The sequence below is a fragment of the Astatotilapia calliptera genome, chromosome 13 (genome assembly GCF_900246225.1).
Source record: "Astatotilapia calliptera chromosome 13, fAstCal1.2, whole genome shotgun sequence".
Classification (NCBI taxonomy): Eukaryota; Metazoa; Chordata; class Actinopteri; order Cichliformes; family Cichlidae; genus Astatotilapia; species Astatotilapia calliptera.
Window position 1 is genome coordinate 22,976,094 of NC_039314.1, and position 22,405 is coordinate 22,998,498.

Here is a 22,405-nt window from a genome sequence, read left to right on the forward strand (position 1 = left end):
ATCTAGCGTGTCTCCTCTGTGTGATGACAGTTAATTTGAGTAAATGTACAGAAAGTCACGCGATACAGCAGTCTGTGAAACATGTTTGGTTTTGGGGATTGGATTATGTTTTAATGCAATCTTTGATGGTTTTTATCTCGAACTTGGACAGGTTTCATCATGCTGTGATGATATCTCTGAGCCATCATCACAAGATGATCTTCTTTAGAAAAATGTTCTTTGGTATTGATCTGAAGAAATAATGTCCTCCAATTGTCATATTTATTGTGCAAGGAAACCACTTCTTTGACCTTTTCATGTTCATATGTTTTACATTAGTTTGTCTGGTGCAGGGATTACAGCACAAAAACTGGAAAACTTTTTTCAGGCACTAATAATAAGTAAGCTGTTGTGTCCAGCGTCTGACTCTAATAGAATAAGAGACTCGGTCAATGAGGAGCACGATGGAAAAAAACTCTTTAGTTATGATAACTGACTGAGGTTAGATTATTATCTGGGCAAAACAACTGCTGCTCAACCTCACAAATGCTAGAATTTAATTTCTCTAACATGTGTATGCATTCATGGTAAAAAGAGAGTATGTCCTCCTTCAGTTCTAAGGTTTTTGTGTATCAGGACATATTGAAAAAAAAATCACCTGGTCCTCACCAGGTTCTAACAATATTTAAACACAACCTCAGGTGAACAGCAACATTATAGATTACCCTGTATTGTTATTTATTTGACAAAAAACAAGCCAAAATACTAGATGCACCACACAATTCAGCAGTAAAACCACATTTAGCAGCAATAACTTGAATTAACTGTTTTCTGTATGACTGTATCATGGCTGTATGACTCTTCTTTTCAATGTTGCTTCAGTTCGTTGAGACTTGCAGGCATTCATTCGTACACAGCTCTTCATACAAGTTTCACCACAGCATATCAATCAGATGAGCTCTGGACTCTCACTGAGCCATTGCAAAACATTGATTTCAGTCTTTTCTTCCTGGCGACCGTTCTAAACAAACCATTCTTGTTCAGTCTTTTTTGTCAGCCTTTTTCTAGTTCTGCAGTCATGAACTCTAACGTTTAACATGGTAACTGTTGCATGTAGTTTTTTGTAGTTTCTCTGGCCTTGGGTTGAATTTGCAAGGATGTTCACTCTTAGAAAGCTTGATTATGTGAACAATCCATCTCACTGTAGCATGATGGACTTTGAAGTGTTTAAAATGGCTTTGTAATCTTTCCCAGCTTCAGGCCTCCAAAGTGCCCAAAGTTTACTATGCATGGTCACACTTGCTAATGGTCACTTAGTCAACTGCACTTAATCATCAGCATCTGGCTGCGTCATCCTGCTTCTGTAAGGAAGCACTGTGTCATGACATGTAAAACTTTAGAATTAAAAGAGGGTGCACTTGCTTTGTTACCATGACTGCATGTGGTATATGGGAGCTTTTTATCTTGAATGAGAAGCGATTGATTTCTGGGCATCTGTGTAAAAAACACTCAAACTGAGAAATAGGTAAAAAAGTATCCAGGTTTTGAACCGGTGGTTAACAAGCTGCTCTTTTCAGTAATTGTTAATGGTTCTTCACTACACTTTAAGCATATATCTTTGTCCTTAGAGGAAGGAACTATACGGTGTATTTGCTTTCCAGAGTCCCAAGCAGGTTAATCCAGTCATACTTGCAGTTTTGGTCCTCTAAACTATTATAAACATCTTGCACTATGACAATGCCTCAAACAGTCCAAATACATGCATGATAAGTTTATTGGTGAGTCTAAATTGTGCTTTACGTGTGAAGTGCTTTAAAGTGGTTTAAGTGTATACATATTTAGCCTTAAAAGCTGGAAAAAAGCAGGAAACTGGAGTGGCTCAAGATTGGGAGTTCGCCTTGTAATTGGAAGGTTGCCGTTCAAGCCCCGGCTTGGACAGTCTTGGTCATTGTGTCCTTGGGCAAGACACTTCACCCGTTGCCTACTGGTGGTGGTCAGAGGGCCCGGTGGCGCCAGTGTTCAGCAGCTTCACCTCTGTCAGTGTGCCCAAGGGTGGCTGTGGCTACAATGTAGCTTGTGGATGACTGGATGTGTAAAGTGCTTTGGGGTCCTTAGGAACTAGTAAAGTGCTATACAAATACAGGCCATTTACCATCTAAAAAAAGTGCACCTCTCATCCAAGAGGTTTTTTCGTGTCAAAAGGTTAGTGGGTCTCAGGTTGCAGTGGAGGTTCCCTTTGAAGGTTGTCCTGAGGGTTGCTGATCCATTGTTATTTATGTGATTTATCACATGATCCATGAGCTGCAAAAAAAGGCATGTGTCGTTGCCATCACTGTGAGAATCAGTGCGAGACCTTACCAACCCCATTATTTTGGTTACTTACATAAAAAACTACAGATAAAGGTTTTGTGCCACTGACAGTAGACTATGACTAAAGTGAACAGAAGATGTAACATCATTTTTCTTAGCCTGTTTTACTGTTTTGTTAATGAAGGCCATGTGTTAAGAATAACTTATTTGTTCTTAAACAGATCATTTGGATGCTTGTTTTTTATAGGTCAGCCCTCTTGAAATCAGATTGGGGCTGTATATGGCCTATGAACCGACAACAAATCATTCAGAATTAGATTTTTATTATTAGTTTAAAGCTTTATTTAACTTAATTAATTTTTTAAGTCTACTTTAGATTAGTTTGCTTTCAGATTAGATTCACATTAGATGCTTGTTTCTATGTAGCTTTTATTACTTGAAAAATGTCTATTTTAGTTTAGATGTTATTTATCTTCTTCGGTATTATGATGTTTGTGTGGTATTTGTCACCAGCAAGATATAAGAAGTTCAGAGCAGGCATTACAACAAAAACACAACAATTCATGTTAACTCAGTTTGAAAAAAAAAAAAAATTAACAAATCGGACCACAGTGACAGAGACTAAAATTAAGGGCAATTCCTGTTTATTTTAATTTACATGAAGGCATTTGCGAGAGTATATGCATGTATGTTGATGTGCTCCCTGAGGGTGTTTTATTAAAACTAAACAAATCCTGAATAAATGTTCATGCCCATATTTGTAACCACCTATTCCAGCGTCATTGTGGTATTTTAAAATGCTGTATCATCAGCTTGAAACAGACTGACTTCCTCAGAGCGCCTTGCTCATCTTACAGCACGTTCATTGATAACCACTGGTTATCAACAAAGAAGATAACTTAAAATTCCTGGGTAATCATTCATGTGTGGATTCAAGTACCAAAAACTGATACATAATTTGTTTTAATATTACTGTTTAATATTTGTATTTTCAGTGTTGGCAAGAGTATTTATTTTTGGAGGAAATACGACTGAAAAAGTCGACTTCCCTTTTCGATGGCTCTTAGTGTAACATCATGCATATTCAACCATGTATAAGTCGACTTGACTACATTTCTTTTTTATATTAAAAAGAAATGTCATTGTGGTGTCTAAAAATTAATCAGCCTGAAACGCACCGGCTTAAACGTTGCTTTTCTTTTTCAAAAAAAATTAAAATGAACTGATATTGTAAATAATTTATTATGTATTATTTATTTGCGAGTTTAGTCAATTATTTAATGATGTATTTGTTTATTTCAGTTTGACACTCTTGCTGAAAGTTTTTACAGCACCTCCTCAGCACCTTCACTTGAATAAAACGATCTCTTCCGGTCCGGTGATTAGCGTCACGTGACGGGTAGTTGCCGAGTCGAGCTCAGCTGACAGGCTCCAGGGAAGTTAGCTTTCAGCTTGTGATGCGGTAAAGCAATCCAACTAAAAGCTGATATTTTAAAAAATGGAGCGGTACGGGTCGGACGTGGAGGTCGACGAGCAGAGGACTCCGCTGATTCGCCGGGGACGCGAAGAAGAAGTCCAGAAAGGTGAAAGAAAAAACCAAAGCATTCAGCTAACGATGCGGGCGCTTCGGTCGTTTTGTGCAGCATATGTTTGTAAGAAGCCGCGCTGATTAACTGGGAAGAGGCAGGAAAGACACATACTAACAACCTGAACAGCACAATTTTATCGTTAAAGTGGCTGGTATGTCTGACTGTAGTGTAAACCTTAAATTTAGAGTCGTCACTAACATTATAGAAGGGTTGATTTACTGAATTCACCAGCTGAGTGTGCATTTTTAGGTGTTCATGGTATTTTGCCATCTAAGACATTTAAGTTGGTCATCCACACCTGTGTGTAAACGCAGTTTATCTTTTAATGAGCATCGGTCACGAGGTTAGGCACGTCTGCCCTGGAATCGTATCATGAGACGTGCCTCTGATATGAGTCATGTCATACCTGCATACCCACTGTCAGCTCGAAGGAAAAACGGGTTTTAATTGAATGCAGTGGTTTAGCTCTGAGAAACTGTGCATGCAGTGAACTCACAGTCCTGACAGAACTGACAGGGCAAGTTTAGGTTTGCCAAATGTAAACAGGATTTACTGAAATAAGCTCTGTATCATTTTGGATAAGTTCAGTCGGCTGGATAAAGGAGACCCATTTTAACAGTGACAGTGGTGTGTACTATCAGTCGTATCAGCAGGTAGTTGTACTGTATGCAAACTAAATAGACTGATTAAATGGTGAAGTGTAGTTATGAAAATAAGGTTGTGCTACAAGTTTGAGAGCTTTAACGTTGTTGTTAGGTTTGGCTTGTCATTTACTCATTTTAAGGCTGATGGTTTAATCCCCGGTTGCTACATTCTTTCTGCCAAAGCATCCTTGGGGAACCTCCTGAATCCAGAGTAGCTTAGTTCTGAAAATAAGACTTAGAATTTTGAGATTTGATGGTATTATTAGAGTTGACTTACAGATGGGGCTGAGACAGGATACCAATGCAGAAATGTATCATGATGCCTTATCAACATACTGATGCTAGAAATTGATATTATTTATTTAAAATAAACTAATTAGAATCATTACTTAAAGGATAACCAAATTCAATTATAATAATACAAAAGCACAGCATAAAAATATGAAAGGTTTTTAAGATTTGACTTATTAGGATTATGTTGTGTTCCTTTTGTTACACGGATGTTGTGATATTGTAGTATTAATACACAGACCATACGTGCAAACAGATGATTCACACTGCTGTCGTTTCTGTCCCTCAGCTCCAGCATGCGGTTCATCACGCTACGCCCTGGCATTGCTTTCCTCTTATGGCTTCTTTGTAGTCTATTCATTGAGGGTAAACCTCAGTGTGGCGATGGTGGACATGCTCAACAACACCCACCAATCAAACACCAACCACAGTGGCACAGTGTGCCCTCGCCATTCCAACCCTGCAGTTCGCAAACACAATCACACGGTGAGCCGAAATTTGACTGCAGCTATTTAATCCCACTTTAAAGTGTGTCCTCCATAGGTTTAGTCAATTTTAATAAAGTAACAATGTAGCTTGGGAGTATGTTTGCCACCTAAAGTCTTTCTAGGTCCTGAAGTTAGATTTAAATGCAAACCAGTTATATAGACCTGTTGGATTCTCAGTGGAAGTCAGTCTTTTGGTGTATAATTTCATGTACATGTAGAGGTAACAGTTTACTGATTTTACTGATAAGATTTTAAAGTTAAGGAGTTACTATTATTTGCAGGCTCCTTATTTTTATTCATGTCTGTCTGTAGGAAAATAACATACATTAGGCAGAATTATGTGAACGGGGAAACATAGTTGGCATCCAAGACTCAGTACTTTGTAAGTCTTGAATCGACATGATATCAATATCCTAAGCCCTGAAGTCCTAAAGTTTCTAATCTATCCCCTCATAGGCCAGTGTTTACAACTGGGACTCAGAAACACAGGGATGGATCCTGGGCTCTTTTTTCTACGGGTACATCCTGACACAAGTCCCTGGGGGCTACCTGGCTGGCCGCTTTGGACCAAAATGGCTGATGGGCTTTGGGATCCTGGGGACTGTAATTTTTACACTGCTTACCCCTGTGGCTGCTGACCTGGGTGCAGGCTACCTCATTGCTGTCAGAGTGCTGGAGGGGATTGGCGAGGTAGGGGATCAGAATGAAGATGTTGAAAACGGAGCTGAATGCATTTGTGCAGACCTGTTTTATGAATCATAATCACTATCTGTGCTGCAGCCATAAGATTTGCAAATGGCAATAAAATTCATGTGACAGTCCTGAAATGGTTTCCAGGAATAGTTAAGCTAATATTTGGCTATGCTTAAGTGTCATCTGTGCACTTCTCTTAATGTTCCTGATGTGTTTGTCCTCAGGGTGTTACATTCCCAGCAATGTACACCATGTGGGCAGCCTGGGCCCCACCGCTGGAGAGGAGCCGACTTCTCACCATTTCCTACATTGGTAAGACTGCAGCAAGAGCTAGACTGTCAACATAAAGACAAATTGCACTTTTAGCCTATTTTATGCATTTTTTTTTTTTTTTAATTTCAGTCTACAGCTGATCACTTGAAAAATATTACATTAAGTAAAATATGAGCACTTGGCCACACTAACCTTTATCATGAATATTTAAGCTGCTGAGCTTAGGCTTCTCTTGCAGACCAGCATCTGTCCTTTAACTATTCATGTCCACCTGCCACTTTCTGTTTGTTCTTTCTTCAGTAGTTACACAAACCTACTTATTTTCTCTTCCCAGGAGCACAGCTGGGGACAGTAATAAGTCTTCCTGTATCTGGTGAAATCATCTTTTACCTGGACTGGACCTATGTCTTCTATATATTTGGTAATACATGTAAATTATACTATTGATAGTCGAGTTTAGGAAGATTTGTTTTAAAGGAAAAAAAAAATTCTTAGTCTCACAGTTACTTTGTGCAGTAGTTGCTCTAAGACAGGGGTCAGCAACCTTTAACACCCAAAGAGCCATTTGGACCCGGTTTCTACGGAAAAGAAAACACTGGGAGCCGCAAATACTTTTTGACATCTAAAATGAAGATAACACTGTGTATATTGTTTTTTTTACCTTATGCTTTGTATAAACAGCTATAGTGTGTTGCTTATGAAATCCATGAAGTGCTACGGAGAAAATTAAATTTTATCTATGTAATGAACACATTTTTAACCCTTAAAAAATAATAACAAAAAAGAAAGTCAACTAGTTGATGGTCTCTTTTAAATGAATTAAAAAGCTGAACTTATCCATTAGCAAACAAAAACAGTGAGCCGTCATCCTTATATCGCCTTCTGGGCTATCGGAGTGTAGCGTGGCCTTGACCAGAATTTAAAAAATAATTGGAAAAAGCACTATGCTCCTAAAAAATTAAAAATAAATATTTTCAAAATATCTGCATATTTGTTTAACCTGGTTAACGTGCTTCGCGGGGCATGGCTCGCAGTGCCGCTGCAGGAGAGGCAGACGTACCTGAGTGTCATCCACAATCACGCCTCACCGGCTTGCTCTCTCTGCTGTTGCTTGTATGTGTCGGGCTGTGAGCTGGAAAGCTGCAGCCGGCTGTGCGTGTGAAAAGTGATCAATAAAGAGATGCTGAAGAGCATGTTCATGTAAACATCGTCGGGTCTGCCGTGATGTGTTTACAATCGGACTTCTGCTCCTGAACCTCTGCGCGCAGCGTCTGCTGTACGATAGGGGCTGTGCGAAGTCATTTTCATCTTTACGCAGGACTGTAAGCTGTCGTCTGTGAGGCGTGAGCGGTGTTTGTTTTTAACATAGTTCATGGTGGAGAATAGCTGCTCACATATGTATGTTGATCCAAAGATCGACACTCCACAAATTAGGCATACTGGTAGGCCGCTCTCGTCAGAAGTAAATACAAATGAATCTGCCCAGGCATCATTAAATGTTGTATTTTATTCAGATATTTTTCTTTTCTTACATTTCTCCATACTTGGCCTACTGAGGGCTGAAAGTCTCGGTAAATGCACAGCGTTTCAGCGGGTATACCGGCTTCCACGAGTGTGACGCTTATTTTGAGCGACGAAAAATAATAAAATATAACTTTATTCTGATCTTGAAATACAAAAATAATCTTCCAAGTTAGAACTACAAGTTTTAAAAAAGAACTAACACAAATAAAATCCACTTCAGTTAAATACTTATAATTTATTTTTCCAAACCATGCAGAGCCGCAATATAAGGACTAAAGAGCCGCAGGTTGTCGACCCCTGCTCTAAGAGGTGTTTTGTACAAATTTTACCTCAACCTGATTTCATATTTTGTTTATGTGAGTTATTTTTAACAGATTTGTCAGTTTGTTGTTATTATTTAGAATAGCATTCTTTGATAATGGTTGGTATTGTGAATTCGTCAGTGATCAATTTGCTTAAAAACTCTGTTGAATTCACATTGCAGGTAATTTTTTAAAAATCTTGTCTTATGTAAACATGCTACAATGCCTAACACATACTGTCAGCTATGCTTAAAGAGGTTCTTGCGTATCAGTCTGAACTCAAATGACTTGTTTGTTGATTAGTCAGCACTTCTTCACAGTGCTGTTTAGCAGCTGTCTCTAGCATCTGTTCCTCTTTGACAGTGGAAATAACAATTTAGAAAATGGAAAGAAGAAAATGTATGCATAAATGGAAACAATGCAGAGGTCTGATTTTTTTTTTTTTTTTTACTTGGAGCTTTTACTTCTACCAAACATATGTCAGATGTAAAAGTCCCTTAAGGCAAGACAGAGATAATGAGATACTCAGACTTCAGTTCAGTTTCAGGAACAGACAACCAAACCACATATTTGCTTACTGGATAAAGGCACTCATATGATGGAGGATTTATGCTGGATGAGTGTAGGTCACCAGTGTTGCTTTGTGGTTTGCTCAGGTGCTGTCGGACTGGTGTGGTTCGTCCTGTGGGCTTTTTTCGTCTTTGACAGCCCGAATACCCATCCACGAATATCAGAGCAGGAGAGACTCTATATCACCTCCTCGCTCAAGAATGAGGTAACAGTAGTAACATGATAACAGGTTGTAAATTTTAAAAAAGAAGCAAATTCTCTTACATTAAAGAGCAGCTTTAATATACACTTATTGCATTGCTCTTAGTGCTTGCTGCAGCGTGTTTGCAGGCATTTCCAGTCCAGTCCAGTTATCTGATTCTAATGTTACATAATATCAGTGTATTTCATCATTTTACTTTCTTATCTGTTCTTGTCAAAATACCTGCCATGAATCTGCATTACTGGCACTGCGATGGTGAGCATGTAGCAGCTGGGAGCCCTAGTATGGCTGGATAGACTGCAGTGACTTTAACCTCCTAGGACCCTGGCGTCCACATATGTGGACATCACATTTTGGGTTATTTAGACCAAAATACTCAATTTTGCTCTGCAAGGGCCTGATATCCACCTACAAGGACATTATACTGCTACTGTTCTATCAAAATTTTAAACGAATATCCTCAGATGTGGCTCTTATTTTTCTTAAAAACAAAATAAGGAAAAAATTCATCTGGCATTCATCTGGCCCCAATATGCCCAAATATCAAAGAGAAATTAAAAATGCATGCTGTGGAAGAGTTCGGGTCTCAGGAGGTCAAAGCTTCATCAGCACAGCAGTGACATTTTTTGCGCAGCTTCATCTTTTCTTTAGTCTTTGGTGAACATCAAGGTTGTTGTTTCAGATGTGTTTTCGAAGAAATTCTAATGAACTTCTTCTGTTATTTCTTCATCCTACTTCTACATTCGCTTTGGTCCAGCTGTCCACCTCGGCGAGCAACATCCCCTGGCGATCCATAGTGACTTCGATGCCGCTGTTGGCCATTGTTGTGGCTCACTTCTCTTACAACTGGACCTTCTACACCCTCCTCACTCTGCTGCCAACCTACATGAGTGACATCCTGGGATTTAGCATACAGCAGGTGAGAAACCACATTAGTTTAAATCAATACCAGAGTGACTTTAAAGAGGACTTGCTCTCATTTTAAGCTGATTTTTATTAGATTTTTTTAAATTCTGGAACTCTAGAGTATGAGTCCTAGTAAAAAATGTATGTGTATTATTTATATGAAGCTCTTATGGAGCCTTTTGATCACAGGGATTGTAAATACATACACTAACCTCTATATCTGATACTTTAGCCATGCTTCATAAGAAAAGCCATAATTGCAATAGTAAATATTTAACAGAAAATATAGAAAAGCACGATAGATCCCCTTTAAACTTGGGACAAAAGGTTAGTTTGTTTAGAACTCCAGGGAGATGAACCAGTAAAGTAGAAATGACTAACTGCAATACTAAAACATTCAACATCCTTGGTTAATCGTTGTCTTCTGAGAGTACATGAAAAAGTAAAAAATAAAGTCTCCCAGTAATGAAATGATTGTAATTGTCTGTTCCCAACAGAATGGTTTTCTGTCGGCTCTGCCTTACTTGGGATGTGCTGTGGTCGCTGTGCTGAGCGGCCAAATTGCCGACTATCTGCGAGAAACCCGCAAATACCGCACTGTCATTGTCAGGAAGTCCTTCACCCTCATTGGTAATTCATGACAGTCACTGCTGAATCCTCGACTTTTAACTGACTGCAGGCTCTTGACATCAAAAATATTACCAGTATTGCTACTTCACAGTTGTGTTGTTTCTGTAGGGATGATTGGGCCTGCAGTGTTCCTGGTGGCAGCAGGTTATACAGGCTGTGACTACACCTTGGCTGTGACCTTCCTCACCATCTCCTCTTCTCTCGGAGGAGTGTCGGCATCTGGCTTCAACATCAACCACCTTGACATTGCTCCTTCGTAAGAATAACACCTCAGAAAACTGTTGGATGCTACTACTACTAATAATAATGATAATACTTCAGTCATTTTAATTTTGAATCATTTTCAGTGTGAAGATGAGAGATTATGGTTATAAATGTGTAATTCAGTGTATCTTCAGGTTCAGATATCTTTGACATATTGAAGTTTCCCTCTGGCCTGTTGTTATCAAGATAATAATTTTAGGCATCAACATAGCCCATGAGATAATGGAGGATATTTCTTTTTATAAATATAATTACATTTCATTATCAGTGTAGCAACATTATGTACTACATAGTGCTTTTATCGGGTTTATTACTCAGGACTTAATGTTTTTATTTGTCTCTTTAGATATGCCGGTATTCTCCTAGGAATCACCAACACCTTTGCCACCATCCCTGGCATGGTGGGACCAGTCATAGCAAGAGCTCTGACTCAGCAGGTAAGAAACATGTTCAGCAACGATGTAACTAACCAGTCCTTTTTTTTGTTTGTTTGTTTCAAAAGTAAAGTCTGGAATCTAGATTAAACATACACATAGAGTACACAGTATCTTTATAGCTGCGAGTAAAGAGGTAGTGAATGGTAGCAGTAAACTTTATTGGATTTTAATATGTAGTGTGCTGCTGCTTCATACAAAATGAGGACACTCTGGGTGTCCTGACAGATGGTATCCTTACTTTAGCATAATGCTTGATTTCCTCTGTAATTGGTTTAGTAAGTACAGGATTAAGGTGTTTAAGGTTTGGCCAATAGGGGGCACCAATAGTCCTAGAAAGGTAACTAAGTGTTACATTAGACCGGAGAAGAGTATACTACATACCTGCATGCTATGTTCAGTCAGTTAATCCAAATTATATTAAATCTGTAATCATATGTAATCATTTTACACCACGCACGTGACAATAAAACAGCTTAGTAGTGATATTTAATCAAATAAGGCCTTTTCTGTATGTTAACACTAACTGTGCTAATGGTCCTCTAGAACACCATCGAAGAATGGCAGATTGTTTTCTACATTGCTGCTGCCATCGACGTGTTTGGGGCAATATTCTACGCTGTGTTTGGTAAAGGAACAGTGCAGTCCTGGGCTGTCCACACATCTTTTTATCATGCAGACTGAGACATGAGACCCTTTCGGGTTAAATTTTCAGATTTGTCCGGTGGGCAAGTTTCAAACATGAGCTCATTTGGTGGGTAATTTAAGGGAGAGATGTGTTCTAGCTGTATTCATCATGGTCGGATAAGTGTGTAATTGCCATGATATCTTGGAAAGATGTTCCTTAATGTGGCTGTGGGTACATGGTCTTGAAACAGATGAGCCCAATGTCGGTGATTTTAAAAAAAGAAAGTTGTAGCTGTACCTACTCAAATATATTATTTCTCAGAGGAAGAAATCAACATATGCTTTCCCAAGAAGTATCAGAGGAAGCTTTCATTATGAAGCCAAACGGGCTTGCTGGTATGTGGAGGGGGGGCAATGAGATTAGTTAGTTATGAAGCTACAGGCTGCATAACTAACTATAAAGGCCGGCTAATGTACATCAACTTTGATATTTACAGATAATAATGCATTTTAGATATTAACTCATTATAAATAAGCTATGGAAGAAAATCATTCCACTGTAGGTGGTTTTGTGGATTCAACCTGCTATACCCAATGGTTCCTTTTTACAGAAGGGACAGTTTTAAATGCCTCAGTAAATCCTTAAGTTTTACATCCAGTACACACCGATGCCCACCAAAAAAATTTTTTTTTTTTAAAAATCTGTTACTTTGTAGCCCATAATGAAGTGCCAGTAGGCTTTATAGTGAATTTTAAAAATCCCAAACGTTTTAAATTCAGCATTATGACTATAGTGTACACTTTTTTCAGGGATGATGCCTTAAAAATGTCTCCAAGCATTTTATCCTTTTTTCTTAGAGAAATGTACTTTTTTTAAAAATGATTACTTGTAATATGGGGCAGTGTCTTGAGCAATGTTCCCTCTAAGCTGAGCGCGTGAGCAATCGCGCACTGCTGACATGGTCTAACCACACAGAAAATCTCCGCTGCGCACAAAAAAAAAAAAAAAAAATCCAACCTGAATTGGAATGAAAGTAAATACATGTATTTATTTTATTTTGCTGATTTTCTATGCGCGGAGACTGTCAGCAGTGCACGATTGCTCACGCGCTCAGCTTAGAGGGAACAGTGGTCTTGAGTTTTCAGGTTCACAAGCCAACTCTTATTTGAGATAGCAGGATTTAACGTCACACGGGTTATGATCTCTCCAGTACATCTTATTAATAAAGGGACTTGGCTTTAAATTATTCCCCGAATTCTCAGGTATCTTAAATCTTACAAGGATTTAAAAGGACGTTTGTTTACTTTTAAATTTTGATTAAGCTTATCACATGGAGGCATATTTCCTCAAGTTTTAAGTGTCAGTGTGGTGATCGCCCTCTTTCAGTGTCAATGACAGATTTATTTTTTTCATCATATTTGCACACATTATACATTATGTACAATTTTCTTTCATACATAATCTCAGTTAAGAGGTAAATCCAAGCTAAGCTGTAAGGTTAACATTTTGTCTTTGAAATTTCCGAATATTTATAATGTGCCTTACTGCTTAAGTTCAAAAGGGATCAGCAATGCAGGCTCATTCTTTTGAGTTCTTTTTGTTACTGACTTCATTTATTTCAGTTGTTATTGTGCTTTGTTTGCACAGAGAATAAAGGGACTAAATTGTACTAAGTAAAAATCATTGTAAAATTCCTCTTTCAAAACATTTGAGAGAAATGTTTTAAATCGCTGTGGTATAAAGACTGTGTAAATCAGATCTTGTGTTGGGGTATTATTTCTTTATCTCCTAGAACACCTTTCACATTAACTAAGAATAATGTGGTTTTACATACTTAATAATTTTAAGTAGCTCAAAGTTGCCTAAAAACGAGCCCTATGCGACTTAATCTGCTTTCTCTCCCATCATCTGCCTCCTTCTCAACCTGGCATCTTCCTGTCACACCAACCCTCTGCATGTCTTCCTTCACTGCACCCACAAACCTCTTCTATCCTCTACTTTTTATTTTTGCCTCTTACGTCATTTCCAAAACGCTCAGCCTGAGCTGTCCCTCTGATTATACTAATTTCTAATCCTCGTCGCTGGTAGCATCCTCTCAATCCAATTTCCTAAAAGACTCAAAAAACTTTGAGTTTTCAGCCTTGACTTGTTTTATTCTAAAGATTAGTAGATTACATTTGGGGACCACACTCTAAAAAGTAATTCATCAGGCCTTTTACCACCACTTGATTAAATCCATGGCTGCAACATAAAAATTCTAATTTATTGATTAAGATAGACCTTCTAAGTTGCAAACTTTATTTTTTTGGGTTGTGTTGAAATAATAATGTTGGTAATTACATTAAATTAATTTTATATGTAATTTGAAATTAAATCCCAATGTTAGTGGGTTCAAAATAAAATTCAAGTTGTAATTACTTAAAGAAATTTAATACATAACTTATTTTTTTCCACTGTAACTTCTGATTTCAAATTCCCTCCCCTACCGACTTAACTAGCTGGGCAAATTCACACATGTTGAGTTGCATGGTGCAAGCTTTTGTAAAAGACATTTCAAGGTAAGTAACATTTCATTTACAAATAACAGTTCTACCAAAGCAAAGCATTTGTGCTAGTCACCTGTAGTGGATTTGTGTATGATGTGATGCTCATACAGATAAGGAAATACTTTGCACTACCACATGTAGCTAATGCTAGCCATTCTAAACTTTAGCACAGCAGAGGATAAGACTTATAAAGTTTCATTTGACAAAAGTCTTCAGCTAGAGAGTGCAACTGTGGCTAGGAAAAGCGTGGTTAAAGTTTTGCTACACAGTGCAATCTAATTTTGATCTTAGGCTGATTTTGTTTTTCTTTTTACCAAAATTGGAAGCCTTAAACTGTGAATAGTTTTGTCAGAGGGATAACCTAGAGGCTTCTTTTTTCCATCTGGCTCACCTATTTTATGTCTTTATAAAACTTGCATGACCTATACGTAATATTACATTGTAAATGATTTTGGTTAGTATTGTGATACAGCTTAAAGTAAGTATTGTTCTTGATCTTAAGAGCTGTAGCTATCTTTGTTTTGTTTTTTTGGGGTTTTTTTTTTTTTTTTAAATCAGATTGTGTGAAATATTGTTAATGTCATTCAAATAGCATTATTCTGGCATTAACAATGTGAATCTACTTAATATTAAGACTTTATGTAAGCAGTTAGTATAGTGTGATAATCTAGGGTCATTAGTGCTTTGTTAAGTTGGGACACATTTTTTACAAAATGGGCTGGGAGTGAACAATGTGTAAATTCGAAACCTCTGCAAAAACAGGGTTGCTAAAACATTAGAGATTACACCACGGTTATGGTGGGGAAGTCTCCCTTGTCTTCACCAAGATTGTTTTTGTTCCCTCAAAACTTGGGGTAGCCTTAGATCACTTCTATCCTCTTTAAATAATGTATTACAGCATTCATTAATGCAGTATAGCTAATAGTCTGCAAGGTTTAATTCTTCTGTTTGTGTGGTCTACAGATAAAGGAGGAGTTCAAGAGAATAACCACTGTAAGCCTTGAATGGCTACACTTGACCATTGCACCCCAAAACTGATGGATGTCATTTTATCAAGGGGATGAGCTAAGGGAGTGAGAATCAGGCAGATCAAGGACATGCTTCTTGAGGTAGGACAACTATTTAGACTTTGGGTAGCTTTGAAATGCACTTTGTTGTCAGTCACCCATGTATTTTATACTCACACTTTATTTTTTCTTAAATAGCACAATACAATTGAAACACGCAGAGAAGTAGCCATCTGCTGCCTTATCACTTTCCTTGGAGAGAAGGACGAGGACCTTTTCATGGAGTTTGGTGTAAGTAATTCAGCATTGTGTGTGTGTGTGTGTGTGTGTTCCATTGATCATCTGAATTCATTAAGATTCAGTAAGTATAAAAGTAATCTATAATTCACTAACCTATTTTTTAAAATTTGCTTTACAAGGACACCAAAGAACTTAAGGCAGGTGATGAAAACTGCCATCATCAGTGACCGGTACACCCCTGGATCTAACCATAAGACTGCAACCATTGTGGTGGAGGAAACAAAAATAATGGAGGGCCAGAATTTCCCAAGGTGCTGTGTTTTGCTCATGGGCATAATATATGCTCTCAATCTGAGCTAATGCAAATATACTTTTGAAGTTGTTCAGAAGCTGTTCCTTGACCTTGATGGAACCATCATTATGTTAAAGATGTTGACTCTGTTTCAAAAATTGTTAACTGTTTTGAATCCTGTATGTGTAACATTGATCTTAAAGGTGTTTGCTACATTGTGTAATAGAAAGATGCAAGATCTTGTAAAGTTTGGTAGGCATTGAAAGTTAACATTTACTGAACACTTGCATGGAAGTATTACTGCAACAAAATGTTTTCTAAGTAGATTTTTTACCAATTGAACACATTTGTTTCTGTGGTGTTAAATACATAAAGGCATATTCTATAACTTGGCTGTGATGGTATAAATCTAAATTTCTGGTTTATTTTCACTTTTTAAATACAAAGTGTTGAAATGCCTACTGTTAAAAAAATAAAAAAGTTATTTGATAAAAAAAAATGTTGAATGAATTCCTTTCTTAAAAGCTATTACAATAAAAAAAAAATAAGAGAAAGCTAAAATGATGATAATAATGATGAAAATCAGCAACTTAATATTTTAAATAATGAACTTTAAAAAATTGTTTTTGTAATTGCTGTAATTAATTACATAACACTTAAAAATCATTTCAAATAATGTGGAAAAAGTAATTGGAGGAACATAATTTTTATGAGTAAACAACTTAAAAATATGTTTTTAAGCTACCAAATATTACGTAAATGGTAATTCAAATCACCTTTGATTATGGAGGATAATTTAATTCCCGTAACTCAATATAGTTTGTTGGTTCAATCTAATTTCAACATAAGTTATCATAACTCAAAAAGACTAATGGAAACTGTTGCGTTAATTTTTTTTGTTGAGCTTAAACAATAGTTTTTAGAGTGCAGTCATACATTTGTGAGGGTTTAGAGCAGGGAAAATGCCAGTTATACTCATGAGAAAAAACATGGGGGAAAAAATGGCAAACAAATTAGTCAGGTTAGTGCACAGGTTAACCGTTTTGTCTGCTTTTAACCCTCAATTCCTGCACCCATTAAGTCAATTCTCTATAGTCACACAATTGTCCTTAAAAGGTGATACTGCTTAACTAAATATACGTTTGCCTGGAAGTGAAAACATGGAAATATCATTTAACGCCTCTATGTTTAACTGCTATTTTTTAATGCCACTGCACTTTAACGTAATTGGCAGAGACGTTAAGCACATAACGTCTTTTAATCCAACTAGAGAGCGGCTGGAAAGGTGAGCCCTTCACCTGCTGCTTACTGCAAACCTTTAAGAGCGGAGCTGTCACTCATTCCTGATATCTCAAAGTCAACTAATGATAGCAAAGCAACAATAACGACAACTGCCTTGTTTATGTATACTATGCTAATTATTAATGAATGCAAAGTCTTGAATTTTAAATGCGCATTTTCCTTCCCTTGAAAAGCCACGATTAAGTTATGCGTCGGGAATTACCGATCATTGAAGCTTTCTGCAGACATTAAAGCGCATATTAACTCGCCGGTGTGTCCGACAATGGATGCTGATATTTGTGCCCTATAATAAACTCGTTTACGTTAACTCGTCGTTGTGATGCTGTGCAACGGCGGGTGCGCGCAATTACGCAACACCCCCGCCTGTCCTGCGAGCTATAACCGGATCAGCGTCTCCCCTCAGCCTATCCGCGCCTGCAGCCAACCTGACACCGGCCAGCTCTCAGGTACGACGCAGTACACGATATAATGCATGAAGTGGACTTTATTTTATCGATTTATTTTTTGATGCCAGCAGTCAATTATCTGGGCCTGTTTTTATTTTTAGCGGTTCTGTGTGTGGGGATACTGTGATGCAGGACAGGCGGCTGGTAGTTAATGCGCATCCAGGCTTCAGTAAGCGGGCAGATAACAGAACATGGCGGAGGGTTGACATTTCCGTTAATTCCTTCAGACATTAGATTTAGTGCAATACTTTAGATTTTTCTGAAGCTCCGCCCTCTGTTTCTATAGGTTTATTTTTTTAACCATCTTTTAGAAGTGAAAGCGCACTGCGGCAGCCGCTGTGACGTTATCTGTGAAGGATGAGTTAAACGCGCGCATGTAGATGACTGTCCTTGCCCTAAGTTCACCTGAGCAAGATCATGTGGGGATACATATTACAGTTGGATTAAGCTACTTGACGTTCAGCCTGCTGCAGAGTGCATTCAGACTAAATATGTCACACGGGTTTGGTTAAACAAAACTTCGCAGTGCATGTGTGAAGCCTAATGTTCAGGGTCATCACCCCGTCACCCCCACAGAGTCTTTAACAGTACCTGTTTCCCTTTGCGTGAACCTGTGCACAGTGCACTGCAGTGTCTGAGTAATGGCTGCTACACTGTTAGTAGACTAGACCTGACAAAATGGTGGATTCTGGCTGGGAGGGAAGCTGTACTGAGTCTGTGGCTGTGAAAAAGAGGATGGTGCTGTGAAATATCATCTGAGCTACCTGGATGTGTTGGTGCACAGAGTGGTGAGAACAGGAGAAGCATGTGGATGTGAAAGAGGAGAGCAGGGGTGTGGATGGATGCAGGGATAGAGTAAGAGAGGGAGGAGTGTTGTGTGTTCTGTGCAGTTCACTGATATCCTCCCTAGTCCTCGGAGTCTTCTGAGATGCTAAAGAAAACACGTACTGACAATCAAGAGCCTTCTTCTTAGCAAATCTGAGCCCAAGTTACTTTCACTTTACTCCTTTGAGCAGTATTTTAATGTAATTACAAATTCTTCCTGCACCAGCTGAGATTCCCACTCCAGTATTTTTCCACAGAGCCATGCAATACCTTGAATTTCTGCCAGCATAATGTTGAACCCTATGGTGTTTAATTACACAAACAAGTCTGGGCTATTTTCCACCATCAAATAATATGTTATTCACTCACAACAAGCCCATTTCACTATATGTCAGTCACAACAGCTAGTTCATCAATCCATTGCTTCCTGACTGTAACTTAACCCTGGCTTTAGCAGACAGACTGCCTCGTGACTTCTGCCAGCTCCAGTCATCATGGGAAAGGAGAAACTCCACATCAACATCGTGGTGATTGGCCACGTGGACTCTGGCAAGTCCACCACCACAGGCCACCTTATCTACAAGTGCGGAGGCATTGACAAGAGAACCATCGAGAAGTTTGAAAAGGAAGCTGCTGAGGTAAGGAGACGGGAGAGGAAGACGACCTCTTTAACTGCCCGCCGCTCTTCACATATTAAGGCAGAAGCCATGCGGATCAAATAGAAATTGACACAATAGAAGCTGTTTGAGTTTTATATAATTTAAAAGAGATTAAATTGTTTGCAAAAAAGTCTTGAAGGTTAGTGTTGCTTGTGTCCCAGATGGGGAAAGGATCATTCAAGTACGCCTGGGTGCTGGACAAGCTGAAAGCTGAAAGGGAGCGTGGCATTACCATCGACATCTCACTGTGGAAGTTTGAAACTAGCAAATACTACGTGACTATCATCGATGCCCCGGGTCACAGGGACTTCATCAAGAACATGATCACCGGGACCTCTCAGGTGTGTAACATGAGGATGCTAGGCCACTATGAAGTATATTAGCTTCTGTATTGCATGTTTTAAGGTGCTTTTGCAAGCTTGTGTACACAAAGTGCATCACTTGCTATTACATTGAAGTATTTCAGTTGCCATTAGTGACTATCGTAGATGTTGAATTTGGTGTAGAAATTATTACAGTACATTACATTACAGTATTAGCATCCAATAGTGGTAGTATTTCAAAGTTACTGAGGAATCCTACTAAAGCTGCATCCACTGCATTTTTAGGCAGACTGTGCTGTGCTGATTGTGGCAGCTGGCGTGGGAGAGTTCGAAGCAGGTATTTCCAAGAATGGACAGACTCGGGAGCACGCCCTCCTGGCCTACACTCTCGGAGTGAAGCAGCTCATTGTGGGAATCAACAAGATGGACTCTACGGAGCCAAACTACAGCCAGAAACGTTACGAGGAGATCGTGAAGGAAGTGAGCACCTACATCAAGAAGATTGGATACAATCCTGACACGGTTGCCTTTGTACCCATTTCCGGCTGGAACGGAGACAACATGCTTGAGCCCAGCCCTAATGTAAGTACTAAAACAAAGCATAGTTATGCAAAAGCCAGGATGTGGCCCATCATTTGAATATTCATTTGTTTGACTGGTGCCGTGGATAGAAAGCTGTAGCTCAATACAGCTCTTGGACAAACTCAAACATGATCTGTCAAAGAATCTAAAGTGAACTTTTTCTCTAATTTCCCTTTCAGCAGCTATAGATATAAATAAGAAGTATTTTTCTTCAACATGAATCATAGTGGTGTTAGCTAGGGAAAAAATAAAATGCAACTTTCTGCTAGTTAAATTAACTTCTTCATAAGATCAAGACGCGTCATTCATTCATTTAAAAAGTGACAAAAAATGTCCTGGAGGTTAAGAAACCAATAAAATGTTCTGTTATTATTTTCATTAAGAATTGAAATTATTACTGTATAAAATTGTGTATTATTATTTTTTCCTTCTTTCCTCTAGATGACATGGTTTAAGGGATGGAAAATAAATAGGAAAGAAGGTAATGCGTCAGGAACCACACTACTGGAGGCTCTGGATGCCATCCAGCCCCCCACCCGTCCAACAGACAAACCTCTACGTCTTCCCCTGCAGGATGTCTACAAGATAGGAGGCAAGTGGTGTACAAATAACATATGGATAAACTTTTAAGATACTTTGGGAATAAAGGATAGTTATGACATTTCAAAACATGGAAAACCACATACCTTTTTCAGTAGAGAACTGAAACACTTTTAGTTTGCTTTACTCTGCTTTACTCTGACCTCTTTTGCAGGAATTGGAACAGTCCCCGTAGGTCGTGTGGAAACGGGATTACTGAAGCCTGGAATGGTGGTGACATTTGCCCCTGTCAATGTGACTACCGAGGTCAAGTCTGTAGAAATGCACCATGAGGCACTGAGCGAAGCCCTACCCGGTGACAACGTTGGCTTTAACGTCAAGAACGTATCTGTCAAGGATATTCGCCGTGGCAATGTTGCTGGTGACAGCAAGAATGATCCACCACAGGAAGCTGCCAACTTTACTGCTCAGGTAGATACAAGATTTGGATGTAAAAAATCCAATTATAGTAGAACAAGCACATGACTTAAATTCATCTCCATCTAATGTCAGAACTATTTATATTCTCAATCCTCAAGGCAGATAAGAATGTGTTCAAATAAGACGACAGCAGAAAAACTAGAAATAAAAAAAAAACAAAGCTTTTTTTGCGGTTATTAATAAGGCACTGATGTTGTCCCTTTGCTTTGCAGGTGATCATCCTCAACCACCCAGGCCAGATCAGCGCAGGTTATGCTCCCGTGCTGGACTGTCACACTGCTCACATTGCCTGCAAGTTTGCAGAGCTCAAAGAAAAGATTGATCGCCGCTCTGGCAAGAAGCTGGAGGACAACCCTAAATCCCTAAAATCTGGAGATGCTGCAATTGTAGATATGATCCCTGGCAAACCAATGTGTGTCGAGAGCTTCTCTGAATATCCTCCCCTTGGTGAGTTCAAGTAGTTCCTAGAGTTTCAAGAGCTTCCCTCATCAAAAGGCATCGTGGCTCCACTTTGAAGTCATGCGATATTTTATGATGAACTCAAACGTCTTTTATTCTTCTTCACTTTGCAGGTCGTTTTGCGGTGCGTGACATGCGTCAGACTGTGGCTGTCGGCGTGATTAAAGGTGTGGAGAAAAAGGTCTCCACTACTGGTAAAGTCACCAAGTCTGCCCAGAAGGCCCAGAGGAACAAATGAATGTTGTGCTACTCTGCCGACCCCAAGGTCTCCCAAGGCAGGACATCAGTCATCCAACTTCATCCTAGAATTGGCTACTTCAACTTAATAATTAAAGACTGGTTAATCATCACAATGCATCGCAAAAGCATTCGAAGGAAAGAAAAACACTTAGCTCTTTAGTCCTTGAGGCAGCACTCCTGGTTCCATTTCAGTGGTTAGATTACCATTAAGTACAGTGTAACATCAACATGTTTCAAATGTGTGCACTGTTGATTCGCGTCATGGAAACCCTATTCTGTGCTATTTAGACATCTAATAATTAGAGATACTGCAACCTATCACCTCTCTAGTTCAATGGAGTGTAGGTTCTGAACTCTTTACATGATATTATATGTTGTCCTGCTTTTAGTGTTTGTTTGCAACTATATGGCGCTCTCTAGGAGCAAGGAATCATAACTGTGTCCTTCTGTGTAGTGGAGTAGTAGAGAATTTGTTCTGTTTAAGCTTTAAAAAGAACTTAAAACAAAAAAAGGTCAAAAATTGTCCTCCCAGGACTCTAGTCCACATGTGGACTCTTAAAGCACTTTGATTGGCATTTTGCTAATTTTGCACTTGCACTTGTAGTTTAAATTGGCATAAGCTATAGCACCTTATTGTAAGATGGCATGAGCCTCTTTGTAACATTAAACATATTTCAACCAAAATGTGCTGCCTTTAGCAGTTTTTCCCCCCTTCTGTGTAAAGCTGTGAGAGCAAC

General features: G+C 38.7%; 2 protein-coding genes and 1 long non-coding RNA gene across 5 annotated transcripts; all 3 read left to right on the forward strand.

Moving 5' to 3' along the window:
- The first annotated feature begins 3,661 nt into the window (after positions 1–3,661).
- slc17a5 (solute carrier family 17 member 5) lies at positions 3,662–12,689 on the forward strand. Of its 2 annotated transcripts, none has more exons than XM_026189473.1 (11): positions 3,662–3,872; positions 5,103–5,299; positions 5,758–5,991; positions 6,219–6,306; positions 6,602–6,688; positions 8,750–8,868; positions 9,623–9,784; positions 10,269–10,401; positions 10,510–10,657; positions 11,012–11,102; positions 11,646–12,689. In XM_026189473.1, exons 1-11 carry the CDS (start codon positions 3,788–3,790, stop codon positions 11,781–11,783), a joined length of 1,482 nt encoding a protein of 493 aa, XP_026045258.1. In that variant the 5' UTR covers positions 3,662–3,787; the 3' UTR covers positions 11,784–12,689. The 2 variants fall into 2 exon arrangements, with proteins under 2 accessions (XP_026045258.1, XP_026045259.1); XM_026189474.1 differs by lacking the exon at positions 3,662–3,872 and adding an exon at positions 3,925–4,029.
- A 2,169-nt stretch (positions 12,690–14,858) lies between these two features.
- LOC113034669 (uncharacterized) lies at positions 14,859–16,263 on the forward strand. The gene is made up of 3 exons (XR_003274208.1): positions 14,859–15,382; positions 15,479–15,571; positions 15,700–16,263. It is a non-coding gene; the product is annotated as an uncharacterized LOC113034669 (long non-coding RNA).
- A 995-nt stretch (positions 16,264–17,258) lies between these two features.
- On the forward strand, positions 17,259–22,352 carry eef1a1a (eukaryotic translation elongation factor 1 alpha 1a). Of its 2 annotated transcripts, none has more exons than XM_026189479.1 (8): positions 17,259–17,560; positions 18,840–19,023; positions 19,206–19,385; positions 19,653–19,949; positions 20,391–20,541; positions 20,704–20,960; positions 21,182–21,416; positions 21,542–22,352. In XM_026189479.1, exons 2-8 carry the CDS (start codon positions 18,880–18,882, stop codon positions 21,664–21,666), a joined length of 1,389 nt encoding a protein of 462 aa, XP_026045264.1. In that variant the 5' UTR covers positions 17,259–17,560; positions 18,840–18,879; the 3' UTR covers positions 21,667–22,352. The 2 variants fall into 2 exon arrangements, with proteins under 2 accessions (XP_026045264.1, XP_026045263.1); XM_026189478.1 differs by having other exon boundaries at positions 17,260–17,560; positions 18,843–19,023.
- Positions 22,353–22,405: the final 53 nt, after the last annotated feature.

Bases quoted from the DNA above. Each gene is read 5' to 3' on its own strand.
- slc17a5 (XM_026189473.1), top strand. From the start codon at position 3,788: ATGGAGCGGTACGGGTCGGACGTGGAGGTCGACGAGCAGAGGACTCCG. The intron at 6,689-8,749 runs GTAATACATGTA...TGGTTTGCTCAG, and splicing joins CTATGTCTTCTATATATTTG to GTGCTGTCGGACTGGTGTGG. The intron at 11,103-11,645 runs GTAAGAAACATG...ATGGTCCTCTAG, and splicing joins CAAGAGCTCTGACTCAGCAG to AACACCATCGAAGAATGGCA.
- eef1a1a (XM_026189479.1), top strand. From the start codon at position 18,880: ATGGGAAAGGAGAAACTCCACATCAACATCGTGGTGATTGGCCACGTG. The intron at 19,950-20,390 runs GTAAGTACTAAA...TCTTTCCTCTAG, and splicing joins TGCTTGAGCCCAGCCCTAAT to ATGACATGGTTTAAGGGATG. The intron at 21,417-21,541 runs GTGAGTTCAAGT...TTCACTTTGCAG, and splicing joins CTCTGAATATCCTCCCCTTG to GTCGTTTTGCGGTGCGTGAC.